This window comes from Bos indicus, chromosome 15 (assembly GCF_029378745.1).
Source record: "Bos indicus isolate NIAB-ARS_2022 breed Sahiwal x Tharparkar chromosome 15, NIAB-ARS_B.indTharparkar_mat_pri_1.0, whole genome shotgun sequence".
NCBI lineage: Eukaryota > Metazoa > Chordata > Mammalia > Artiodactyla > Bovidae > Bos > Bos indicus.
Genome location: NC_091774.1, coordinates 16357882 through 16370035, shown reverse-complemented (window position 1 = coordinate 16370035; position 12154 = coordinate 16357882). Strand labels below are relative to the sequence as shown.

The 12154-nt window shown below is 44.4% G+C and overlaps 1 protein-coding gene across 1 annotated transcript; it reads left to right on the top strand.

The window, feature by feature from the left end:
* The first annotated feature begins 2233 nt into the window (after positions 1 to 2233).
* FUT4 (fucosyltransferase 4) lies at positions 2234 to 9002 on the top strand. The gene has a single exon (XM_070803353.1). The coding sequence runs from the start codon at positions 2916 to 2918 to the stop codon at positions 4110 to 4112; it is 1197 nt and encodes a 398-aa protein (XP_070659454.1). The 5' UTR covers positions 2234 to 2915; the 3' UTR covers positions 4113 to 9002.
* The last annotated feature ends 3152 nt before the right edge of the window (positions 9003 to 12154 follow it).

Below are 12154 nucleotides of genomic sequence, written 5' to 3'. Positions count from 1 at the left end.
TTTCACAAGTGAGCTTTTAAAAATACTAATCTTGATGGACATGTACACACAGCTATATGTAAAATGGATAACTAACAAGGTCCTATTGTATAGCACATGGAACTCTGCTCAATGTTATGTGGCAGCCTGGATGAGAAGGGAGTTTCGGGGAGAATGGATACATGTATATGTATGGTTGAGTCCCTTGCTGTTCACCTGAAACTATCACAGCATTGTTAATTGGTTATGTTGTTGTTGTTTTTCAGTTGCTAAATCATGTCCAACTCTGTGACCCCATGGACTGTAGTCCAACAGGCTTCTCTGTCCACAGGGATTTTCCAGGCAAGAATACTGGAGTGGGTTGCCATTTCCACTTGCTCCTTGGAAAAAAAGCAATGACAAACCTAGACAGCGTATTTTAAAAACCTAAACATCACTTTGCCTACAAAGGTTCATCTAGTCAAAGCTATGATTTTTCCAGTAGTCATGTCTAGATGTGAGAGTTGGACCATAAAGAAGACTGAGCTCTGAAGAACTGATGCTTTCAAACTGTTATGCTGGAGAGACTCTTGAGAATCCCTTGGACAGCAAGCTTAAACCAGTCAGTCTAAAGGAAATCAACTCTGAATATTCACTGAAAGGACTGATGCTGAAGCTGAAGCTTCATTGCTTTGGTCACTTGATGCAAAGAGCTGACTCACTGGAAAAGACCCTGATGCTATGAAAAGATTGAGGGCAGGAGGAAAAGGGGGCGACAGACGATGAGATGGTTGGATGGTATCACCAACCCAACAGACATGAGTTTGAGCAAATTCAGGGAGATAGTGAAGGACAGGGAAGCCTGGTGTGCTGCAAGTCCATGGGGTTGCAAAGAGTCAGACGTGACTGAGCAACTGAACAACAACAAGGGAAAACTGAATAAATAAGCAAGCAGATTAACATTTACCAAATGCCAAACACAGTGTTAGGCTCTGTCTATGATGTCTCATTTTACTGAAGTGGGGGAGAGAGGATGGGCATAAAGGTATAGATTTCCGAATCGTTATAAAAAGAAAACCCAACATGTGCTTTCCTTCCTTTGATTGAAAGGAAGTTATTCATTCATTTATAGTTTTTTCTTTCTAATTAAAAATAAACTGAAGAATCACTGAGATATCTTATTTCGAAGCCCATTTGCTTAACTATTAATATCTTGAAAAGTGATTCTATGGAAAGAAAAACATTATAAAAAGTTTTGGTGTAGGAGAAAGTATCACTAGGTTGATGGGTATAGCCAGAGCACCTAACACTGTTCTTTCAGCTTCCAAGCTGTCAGTGTAGCCAGGCAGGAAGTGCCACCTGAAACCATTTTTATGGAAGCTTTTACAATCTGTACTTGGTTTACAATGAAAAAGTTCTTCACAATAAATCCATACGGCATAACATCAAAAACACCTGTCAGGTTGGCCCCTTCCCAGCAAGTCTATTTCTTCCCTAACATCTTGTAACTTACCTGGCAGTGGGCTGGGACACCACCCACGCACCGCTGGGCTCTAAAAATTCTCTCAAAACAGCCTGCTCTTCTCAGGTCAGCAGCCCACCCATGCCCTATTTAGAAATTTGCTGAAGAAAAGTTTAGTTACATAAATGAAGGTCAAAATCCAGAAATTCAAAATCAAGCCATAGGGAAAAAACTCCTTAAGTCACTGTGGAGGTAGATGCCTCGGTTGCTTCGTTGATCAACCAGAAGGTACCACTGTGATACTTATCCTTTATATCCTAAACTTGGATGCTATGATATTTATCTTAGTCATCATTTTATAGTCCTGTGTTTTGAATGATCTTCCTATTCCTAAGTGCAGATAAGCCGTTTCTTAAGTGCTTAGAATAAAAAATTAAAAAAAAAAAGGTGGCGTTCATTCATCCATCTCATTGAATAGGCAGGGATTTCCCTGAGGACAATGGCCACAAGGGCCACATTTTTACGTTTGGTTTATGAGTTCTCCTAGCCCTGGTACAAAGAAAGTTTTGAGCCAGCAGGCATAAGCGTTCATTCAGTGGCGGAGGGAAGAAACAGAACAATTCCATTGTTCAGAAACAATTCTCTCTCCACTGCTGGAGCATAGGCAAAGCGAAGGTCTTTTTGACAGCAGGCTTTCCTGGAAAACTTGGTTTCACAAAATGCACCACCTCTGTGGCCGCGCCGAGGAGGCCGAGTGCACGACCTGCGGGGGTCGGCGGCAGGTCACGAGGTCTAGGCTGCGCCTCCCTCCGCTCAGCACCTCGGCCTCGCGGGCTCCCTCCCTCCCGCAGGCGTAACCGACCCTGGACAGCAAAAGAGGAAGGAAGCGGTTCCCCGGTCCCACCCCCGGGCCGCCTTTCTCCGGTGCCCGCCTCCTCTCGCGCCGCCACCGAGGCTTCGGGAGGGTCTCACGCCGCCTGCCAGCGCCAGGGGGTGAGCCCGGCCCTCACCCTGGAAGGCAAGCGTCTGGGCCGCCGCGATTGAGGGCTGGGGCGTAGCTGGGAGGGAATATTTCGGGCCGAGACGTGGGGTGTGCGGAGAGAAGCATCCGGAGCCGCGGGGTGGGCCGCGGAGGGGAAATCCAGGAACCCTGGAGGGGCGCAGGAGCGGACGGAGGTGCCGCAGGAGGCGCCCGGGGCCTGGCCGGGCCGGTCGGGCCGGCGACGCGGTGGAGGGGAGGGACCCAGCGGCGCCAGGTTGGGTCGTCGGGTCCGCCCTCCTCACCCTGGAACCTCGCCGGGAGGGGAGCGGCGGGGAGGAGAGCAGGACCCGCGCGTCCTCAGATCCCGGGACCGCCCTCTCGCGCTCCAGGGCGGGGGGCAAGCGCCTAAGAAGGCTGGAGCCGCTGCAGCAGCATGAGAGCGGGCGCCGGCGCTCCACGCTCGCGGCCGCGCGGCGGGCGGCGGCGGCGGCGGCGGCTCTGCCCGCGCTCGCCATGCGCGCGCGCTGGGGCCGGCGGGGCGCCCGGCGCGGAGGTCCGGGGCTGCCCGGCACCCACTTGGCGCTGCTGGCCGCCAGCCTGCTGTCCACCGCCGTGGCCATCTACGTTTGCTGGAAGCAGCTGCCGCCTCTGCCCTGGGCGTCCCCCAGCCCGCCGCGGCCGGTGAACGTGCTGCTGTGGTGGGAGCCCTTCAGGGGCCGACACAACCCCCGCAGGCCGCCCCCCGACTGCCAGCGGCGCTTCAACATCAGCGGCTGCGTCCTGCACACGGATCGCGCGGCCTACGAGGAGGCCCAGGCGGTGCTCTTCCACCACCGAGACCTGGTGAAGGGACCCCCGGACTGGCCCCCGCCCTGGGGCGTCCAGATGCCCCCGGTGGAGGAGCGGGAAGGGCTGGTGATGGACGACGAGGGGCAAGAGGCTGAGGCCGAAACCTCGGCCGCCCTGGGCCCCCGGCCCCCGGGCCAGCGCTGGGTGTGGATGAACTTCGAGTCGCCCTCCCACTCCCCAGGGTTGCAGGGCCTGTCAGGTAACATCTTCAACTGGACGCTCTCCTACAGGGCCGACTCGGACATCTTCGTGCCTTACGGCTACCTCTACCCCAGGACCCATCCCAGCGAGCAGCCGCCGGGGCTGGTCCCACCGCTGGCCCGGAAGCAGGGGCTGGTGGCCTGGGTGGTGAGCAACTGGGATGAGCGCCAGGCGCGCGTGCGCTACTACCGCCAGCTGAGTCAATACGTGACCGTGGACGTGTTCGGCAAGGGCGGGCCCGGGCAGCCGCTGCCCGACGCAGAGCTCGTGCACACGGTGGCTCGCTACAAGTTCTACCTGGCCTTCGAGAACTCGCAGCACCTGGATTATATCACCGAGAAGCTGTGGCGCAACGCCTTCCTGGCCGGGGCCGTGCCGGTCGTGCTGGGCCCCAACCGTACCAATTACGAGCGCTTCGTGCCCTCCAATGCCTTCATCCACGTGGACGACTTCCCTTCTGCCTCCTCCCTGGCCGCCCACCTGCAGTTCCTGGACCGCAACCCGACTGTCTATCGCGGCTACTTCAGGTGGCGCCGGAGCCATGCCGTGCATGTCACCTCCTTCTGGGATGAGCCCTGGTGCCTGGCCTGCCAGGCTGTGCAGAAGGCTGGGAACCAACGCAAGAGCGTCCCCAACTTGGCTGGCTGGTTTCAACAGTGAGGTCATTGTCCCCCTGGGTGTGACCCTGGAAGCCATGTCTGGATGCTCTGCGGTGCCTCTCCTTGACGGCCAAGTCGTGGGACTGCATTTCCTAAATACCCGTTTTTAATCTATGGGAACAAATTGATTTACCAATTAATGTCATTCAACACAAAGACTGGGTGGGAAGTATCCTGGGTGCTCATGGCTTTTGCATAACTCGCGGTTGTCCGAGGGCATCCGAGCTCAGGGATGAAGAAGGGGACGTTTCCTCCTCATTTTAAGGTGAGGAAACAGCTTACCTACAAGAAACCATGGTCTGTGGCTCTGAATTTCCTCATCAGCCACAGGCTATATTTGTGACCTGTGCTGAGTCCAAATTTCACAGACTCCTCCAGTCACATGTCCCTGGGCCAAATGCTGCAAAACCCTGGTTTTAGAAAGAGCCTTGTTGCAGGATAGTGAAGGGACTGTGGCCACCAGGGTCTTACTCTTTGTACCTGGATTCCTCAAAGCCTCATCACCTAAGAAAGGTGAGGAGGGTGATCCAAGACTCCATTGACTTCAGTAACAACTACTGTTGTTTGTTCCCCTGCTTTATGAATGGAAACAAGATGCTGGATTGTCCTTGGAGAAGAGGGAGAGTGAATATTTGGTGTACCTCGCTTTATACAAATGTATTCCTGAAAGGCCGCTTTTTAATCAAATCCACTGTTATAAGAGAGCGCAGTGTTTATGGAACCCTGTGGAGAATCCCTTTACAATGTGAATAATCATCTCCTGATTTCTTCTGTATCCGTTTTTCTATAACCTGGGTTTTTAAAAAAGCATAATTATAGATGTGAAAATAAAGCAGAAGCAACCTTCTTCTCCCTTCATCCCAGAAATCCAGCCTGTGTTTACATAGAAAAGGAAGCCATACTGTCATTTTCCACAGAATTATTTATTTTTGTGTCTTTACGGGAGCTGAAATTTAAACCCAGAAAGTCAGTCCTCCAGGGGTGCTGGCATTACCCCTCTGCAGAACAGAGAGTGAGATTGCACTGTATTATGGAATCATGCAAAAGGAAAAAAGTCTGGTGGCTGTTAATGGCAGTTTTTGACTCTTGTCAGTTTGAAGTTAAATGGTTGCTAGGGAATAGAACTAAATCTGTGCCTGCAGTAAAACTTTATCTTTTGTTACAAAAATCTGCAATTCTGCCTGGGGCCACCGGATTTCTGGTCTGCCCAGTAGTACGTTCGTGGACGTGCTTAGTTGCTCCGTCATGTCTGACTCTTTGTGACCCTATGGACTGTAGCCTGCCAGGCTTTTCTGTCCATGGGATTCTCCAGGCAAGAATACTGGAGTGGGTTGCTATTCCCTTCTCCAGGGGATCTTTCTGACCCAGGAATCAAACCCAGGTCTCCTGCATTGCAGGCAGATTCTTTACCATCCAGATACAAACATTTCTATGGCCCTTGAGACTGTGCTGTGGGACCAACTTTGAAACTATATTCATTGACTAAAAACTGTCGAATGAACAGCATGTTAGGTGTCACCATGTACCTGCACTGTGTGAGACCCTGAGTGTGAGAAAGACAAAAATATGTAAGACAAGGTCCCTATCATTAAGGCTGTTGAAATCTACTTTTGTCAGAAAGCAATTGGCAGAACTTATTTGTTAAAGTAACATTCTTTTTTTTTAATTAACATTGTTGATTTACAATGTGATGTTAGTTTCAGGTATACACCCAAGTGATTGAGTTGTGTATATATATGTAATATATAATACGTATATTATCTATGCATGCTAAGTAGCTTCAGTCGTGTCCAGCTCTTTGTAACCCTATGGACTGTAGTCCTACAGGCTTCTCTGTCCATGGGTTTCTCCAGACAAGAATACTGGAGTGGGTAAACATTCTTTCTGACCCACAGATTGAACCCGAGTCTCTTATGTCTCCTGCATTGACAGGCCAGTTCTTTACCACTAAGGCCACCTGGGAAGCCCTACATTCTCTATAACATATATTATAGGTATATATATTCTTTTTCAGATTCTTCTCCATTATAGCTTATTACAAGATATTGAATATAGTTCTCTGTGATATACAGTAGGTCCTTGTTATCTGTTTTACATATAATAGTATGTATCTGTTAATCCCAAACTCCTAATTTGAAGAGGAAGAATAAATTAGTGACATTAATAATAAATTAATAATAATTATTATTAATGTATTAAATTAATAATAAATAATAAAGTGACATTAATAGTACCATAAATCAATTATTAGAAAGCCAGTTGATTTAAAGCCTAAAATAATGGGCTCTTTTTTTCCTCTTTGATTTATTATAATAAGCACCTTCAGTGACTAATTATTATGGATGAGGTCCAACATTAATTAGGTTTATACAGAATTCTGCTGTAAACAGTCATTTTGCATTTGATTAGTACAATGAGCTGATTCATGAAGTAACTTGTCTGTGAGCATTTGTTGCAGACTTGAAAAACTCACTAAAATCTAGGTGCTTCAGTTCTTCCTTTTCCTTAAAAAGAGAAATTGAAATCCCTGGATAAAATTTCTCATTGAAATATTATAGCATGGGCAGAACTACAGTATCAAAGTAGAGTCATTCAGTAAAGAAGGAAAAATTCTACTCTTTAAATAACTATTTATGACTTACTGGCCAATGATCTTGGGGTTATTGGAAATCTACATGGGACAGTTGGGAGATAGTTTGGATTTTGAAGGTACTCTGGCTTAGATTTGAATTCCAGCCATGTGACCTCAGGCAAATTGGTAATAACCCTGGGCCTCAGTTTTCTCATCTGTAAAATGGTGCAGGAATTGGCTTCATAGCAGCTTATGAGCTGTTCAGAGAATACATAAAAAGGTGTCTAACACGTAGTGGTGACTCAATTGGTGACAGAAAAATAGGGTTTTTTCCCCTTCTTGGAGTGATTTCAGGGTGCCTCCATATCCGCTTATATGGATTATGAAATTAAATCTCAAGATATGTTACAGAATATATCTGAAATAAAAAGCAAGTGACCTCGTATCATGTATTTCAAATGAATCCCTAAAGCTAGCCATACTTGCTATTCAAGATGCATCATTGCTGTTTAGATTGAGCTTGAATTTGCAGGGTAGGAAGAAGCACCTATGCTTTCTTTGAAAAAAATTTTGTTTTAAATTTGTTTTGTTATATTAAGTTTTTGTTAAGTTATATTAAGTATTATTTTACTACTACTCTCTTTAGTATTAAGTCTGTTTAAAACTAACCATGTATTTTTTTATTGCTAAGCATGAGGAAGGTATAATTGCAGTTTTATTCATGGGAAAATCCTAGGTAAGGAAAAAAATTTATTTTAAGGCTAATCTCATCAAATAGCAAGAGAAATGGGCAATTGTTCATTTTATGTAATTTCATTTTTCAAGTCATTCTAAGTTGAGCAGTTTAAAATTTCATATATGTTAGTACAAAAATACATAGAAATAGATCACATTCTAAAATGGCTTTCTTAAACTTTTCTTTCCAATTTATTACAAATTTAATTTACTAGTTTTAGTGCTTGATGACTTTAATTACCAGTGCACCTGGAATGATATTGACAACAGGAAGACAGTCTGACTCACCTTCAGTATTCACAGGTCTTTTCCAGTTTCCAAACCCTTCCTTAGCAGTTATTTAGAAGAGATAGGGTAGCTTCATGGAAGGAGCTCACAATCTGGAGTCCAAACCTGGGTATGTGGTTCTGCCACTGCCTCTGTGACCCTGATTAGGCAAGTTACTTAAATTAACTTCCTCCTTTATAGTGAGTGAATGACCCTTGCAAAACAAGGATTAAATGTGTTGACATTTGCCAAGGTGCTTTGAAATTGTAAAATCCTGTACAGTTTCAGTGTACTCTAAATTTTCAAAGCTCTAAAGCAGGTATCAGGATACATTTTTTCTGTAAAGAACCAGAGAGTAAATATTTCAGGTTTTACTGACAATACAATCTCTATTGCCTCTACTAATCTCTGCTGTTGGTGGTGCAAAGGCAGCCACTGCCTATCTGTAAACAAAGGCGTTGCCATAGTTTGTTAACTCTGCTGTAGACTTTCAGAGCTAGAGGAATTTGAGAAGCTTCCTGATGGAGTTTTCTTAGAAGGGATTTAAGAATTGGCATCTGAGAATCTTGGAGCTAGTTATTCCTAGATTACTACGCCAGCTTTGCAACATTTCCCAATTGTCTTATCGGGGGCAAATTATTTAAGCTTTCTGTGTTTTGATAGTCTCATCTCTAATTGAAGGTAATTATATATAATATATGAAGGTGTTGGGAGAATTAGACACTTAGAGTACTCAGGACAGTATGGGAAACATAGGAAGCACCTGAGAGATGTTAGCTGTGATGATCACCTGTCCATTTTACAGAGAAGGGAGTGGAAGTCCAGATGTAGTTAAGGACTTGTCTAAGATTACAGTAATAGTTGGGGCTTGCCTGGTGGCTCACATGGTAAAGAATCTGCCTGCAATGCAGGAGACCCGAGTTCGGGTGGAATGGAAAAGATCCCCTGGAGAAGGGCATGGCAACCCACTCCAGTATTCTTGCCTAGAGAATTCCATGGACAGAGGAGCCTGGCAGGCTAAAGTCCATGGTGTCACAGAGTTGAACACAACTGGAGCTACTAACACTTCCAGTTTTACTTCACAGTAATAGTGGCAGAACCAGACATGCTTGTGCAACAACCCCTTTGAGCCTTTGTCACTTGAACTGAAAAATGAGGGGGTTGGACAACATCATCTCTCACAACCTTCTAGTTCCATTGCCCTTACTCTACTAACTGACACCCTAGGGCTTAAAGAACGAATTTACCTCCCTAAGTGCCTTCCAGTCTGGAAATTATTTACTATGCAGCATCAGTAAATTGTCACACACACACACACACACAAAATGCAGGCACCAGAGAGGGCGACTCTGATGTGGCATTAATATAAAATAAATATATTTATATAGAATATGTAATTATAAATATTATACATTATATATGTGAACATATTGTTGTTCAGTCGCTAAGTCATGTCTGACTCTTTGCAACCCCTCGGACTGCAGCTCATCAAGCTCCCCTGTCTCCCACTATCTCCTGGAGTTTGTCAAATTCAATGTCTGTAGAGTCAATGATACTATCTAACTATCTCATCCTCCACCAGTCCCTTTTCCTTTTGCCTTCAGTCTTTCTCACCATCAGGGTCTTTTCCAGTGAGTCGATTCTTCGCATCAGGTGGCTAAAGTATTGGAGCTTCAGCTTCAGCACCAGTCATCCCAATGAGAATATTCAGGGTTGATTTCCTTTAGGATTGACTGGTTTGATCTTCTTGCTGTCCAAAGGACTCAAGAATCTTCTCCAGGAGTACAATTCAAAAGCATCGATTCTTCAGTGCTCAGCCTTCTTTATAGTCCAACTCTCACATCTGTATATGACTGCTGGAACCATAGCTTTGACTATATGGACCTTTGTCAGCAAAGTGATGTCTCTGCTTTTTAATATGCTGTCTAGGTTTTTCATGTCTTTCCTTCCAAGGAGCAAGTATCTTTTAATTTCATGGCTGCAGTCACTGTCCACAGTGATTTGGGAGACCAAGAAAATAAAATCTGTTACTGCATCCACTTCTTCCCCGTCTCCTTGCCATGAACTGATGGGACTGGATGCCATGACCTTAAGTTTTTTGATGTTGTGTGTATATACATGTATGATACATCACATGCCTTAAGTATCAGAGAAGGGAGCCAAGTCCTTGGCAATTAGTATGGTAAATAATTGCATTGAATACATTTCAATCATTTTTAAATGTTTCTCAGGGACTTTTAAGGTGCACATTCTAATACAAATTGAGTATTTATGTACCCAAGTTCAGATTATTTTGACAAAATGATTAAAGCAATGAGATGAAAAATGACTCTCTTTTTTTTATAATGTATATTCCCCAGGCACTAGTGAATTCAGCAGTGATACATTGGGTGTTTCTTGGTCAAGGGGTTTCTGTAAGGTCACTGGTAAACTGAAATGTGATGACTTTGATTTTTCTGAACCACACAAGGTCTCATTCAGCTTGCCCTCTGCTCTTTCTTGCCGGCTTCTTCACTTTAACCCAGTGATTCATCTCCAAGGGTGTAAGTAGCATACTCTTTTCTCTTATTCCAGTTTATTTTGCTAAGTGCTCAGATGTCCTCTGTACTGTCTCTAGCTTCTGTGCTCTAAATTAAATAATACCATTTTTAAAAGAGGTGGAATAATGGGAATTATTCCACCTGGTTAACCACCAGTTAACCCTGGCCATCCAGTGGTTAGAATTTTGCACATTTACTGCCAAGAGCTAGGTTTGAGTCCTGGTCAGGGAACTAAGACCCCACAGGCTGTGCATCATGGCCAAAAAACTAAAAAATAAAAGAGATGAACTAAAGTCTAGGAATGTGATGGTGGGCAGAAGTATCTCTTTTCTTAACTGCTGATGCTCAAATTATTAAAAGGGGAAAAGAGGAACTTGGACTGTCCAAGGGGCAGCCCCTAGTTTCCCTTCTCCAATAGACGCACACCGATGTGCTCATTTAAGTACTGAAAACTGATGATGGCCAGTGAGGGTAGGAGCAGGTGTGACAGGAAAAGAGGACTCCATAATGAAAGAGTTACAAGAAATGCATTATAAAGCAGAACTGGTGGTAAATATATGTGAGGTGGGAAGAGAAAAAAAAGATGTTGGGGTAAATGAGTACGAAGTGCTTGAAGAGAAAGTGAGAAGGTAGCAAAAGAGGAGAGGGAAGATACGGTGAGATGACAAAGAAAACAGGATAAAGGAGGAACATGTGTCCGGAGAATGAAGGGACAGTGTAAGATCTGCCATTAAATACCCCTGTCCTCCAGAGAAACCTTCGTTCCCATGTGAAATGCAGCATCCTTTGGCAAATGGGGAGCGAAATCATGAAGTTTAAAATCACTGACACAGTCAGGAACTTAACAAGGAATAAACTAACATTTCAGCAGAAATATAGAAGTGCCCCTTAATTGATTACAACAGCTTCTTGAACTCTTGTGAATCCTTCTTTCTCATCTTGTAAAAAATCACATTGTGACAGATTATTTTATTTTTTTTTATTTCCAGTCAGCATGCTTCAACTGTACTCAGAATCTATTTTTAGAGAAATTTATTGTTTTTTTTTAAATAGCCATAATCACCAACTGACTCCATTGAGGAAGAGTCAGAGGAAAACATAGAAGGGATAAAGAACATTTAGTACATTGTTAGTGTCATGGGGAACCAACCCTATTGGAAAACTATTTCAAGTAACTTGTAAAGAATTGTATTTCTGAGATCTTCAATTTAATGTTTTTTGAAAATTACTGAATCTTCCCTAAATATGCTAAAAATGAATGCTCTGTTAGATCATGAGAATTACAAGTCTTAATCTGAATTATTTTATAGGGAAATGGATTTCAACAACATTTTGCAAACATTTCTTGGGTGTCTGCTTTGTGCAGATACTGTGCTAGGACTTGGGGTTGTAAATGAAACTAAGGCAAGGACTCTGCACTCAAAAAGTATATATGTTCAGCACTCTCTGACATAAATCACAGCAACATCTTTTTTTTGATCCATCTCCAGCAATAATGGAAATAACAAAAATAAATAGGACCTACTTAAACTCAAAAACTTTTGCAGAGCAAAGAAAACAGTAAGCAAAATGAAAAGACACCCATACATTTGGAGAAAATATTTGCAAATGAAGTGACTGATAAGGGGTTAGTCTCCAAAATTCACAAGCAGCCAATGATGCTTAACAGCATCAAAACAATCCACTCCAAAATGGGCAGAAGACCTGAATAGACATTTCTCCGAAGAGGACATCAGTTCAGTTCAGTTCAGTCGCTCAGTCGTGTCCTAATCTTTTCGACCCCATGAATGCCAGGCCTCCCTGTCCATCACCAACTCCCGAAGTTCACTCGAACTCATGTCCATCGAGTCAATGATGCCATTCAGCCATCTCATCCTCTGTCGTCCCCTTCTCCTCCTGCCCCCAATCCCTCCCAGCATCAGAGTCTTT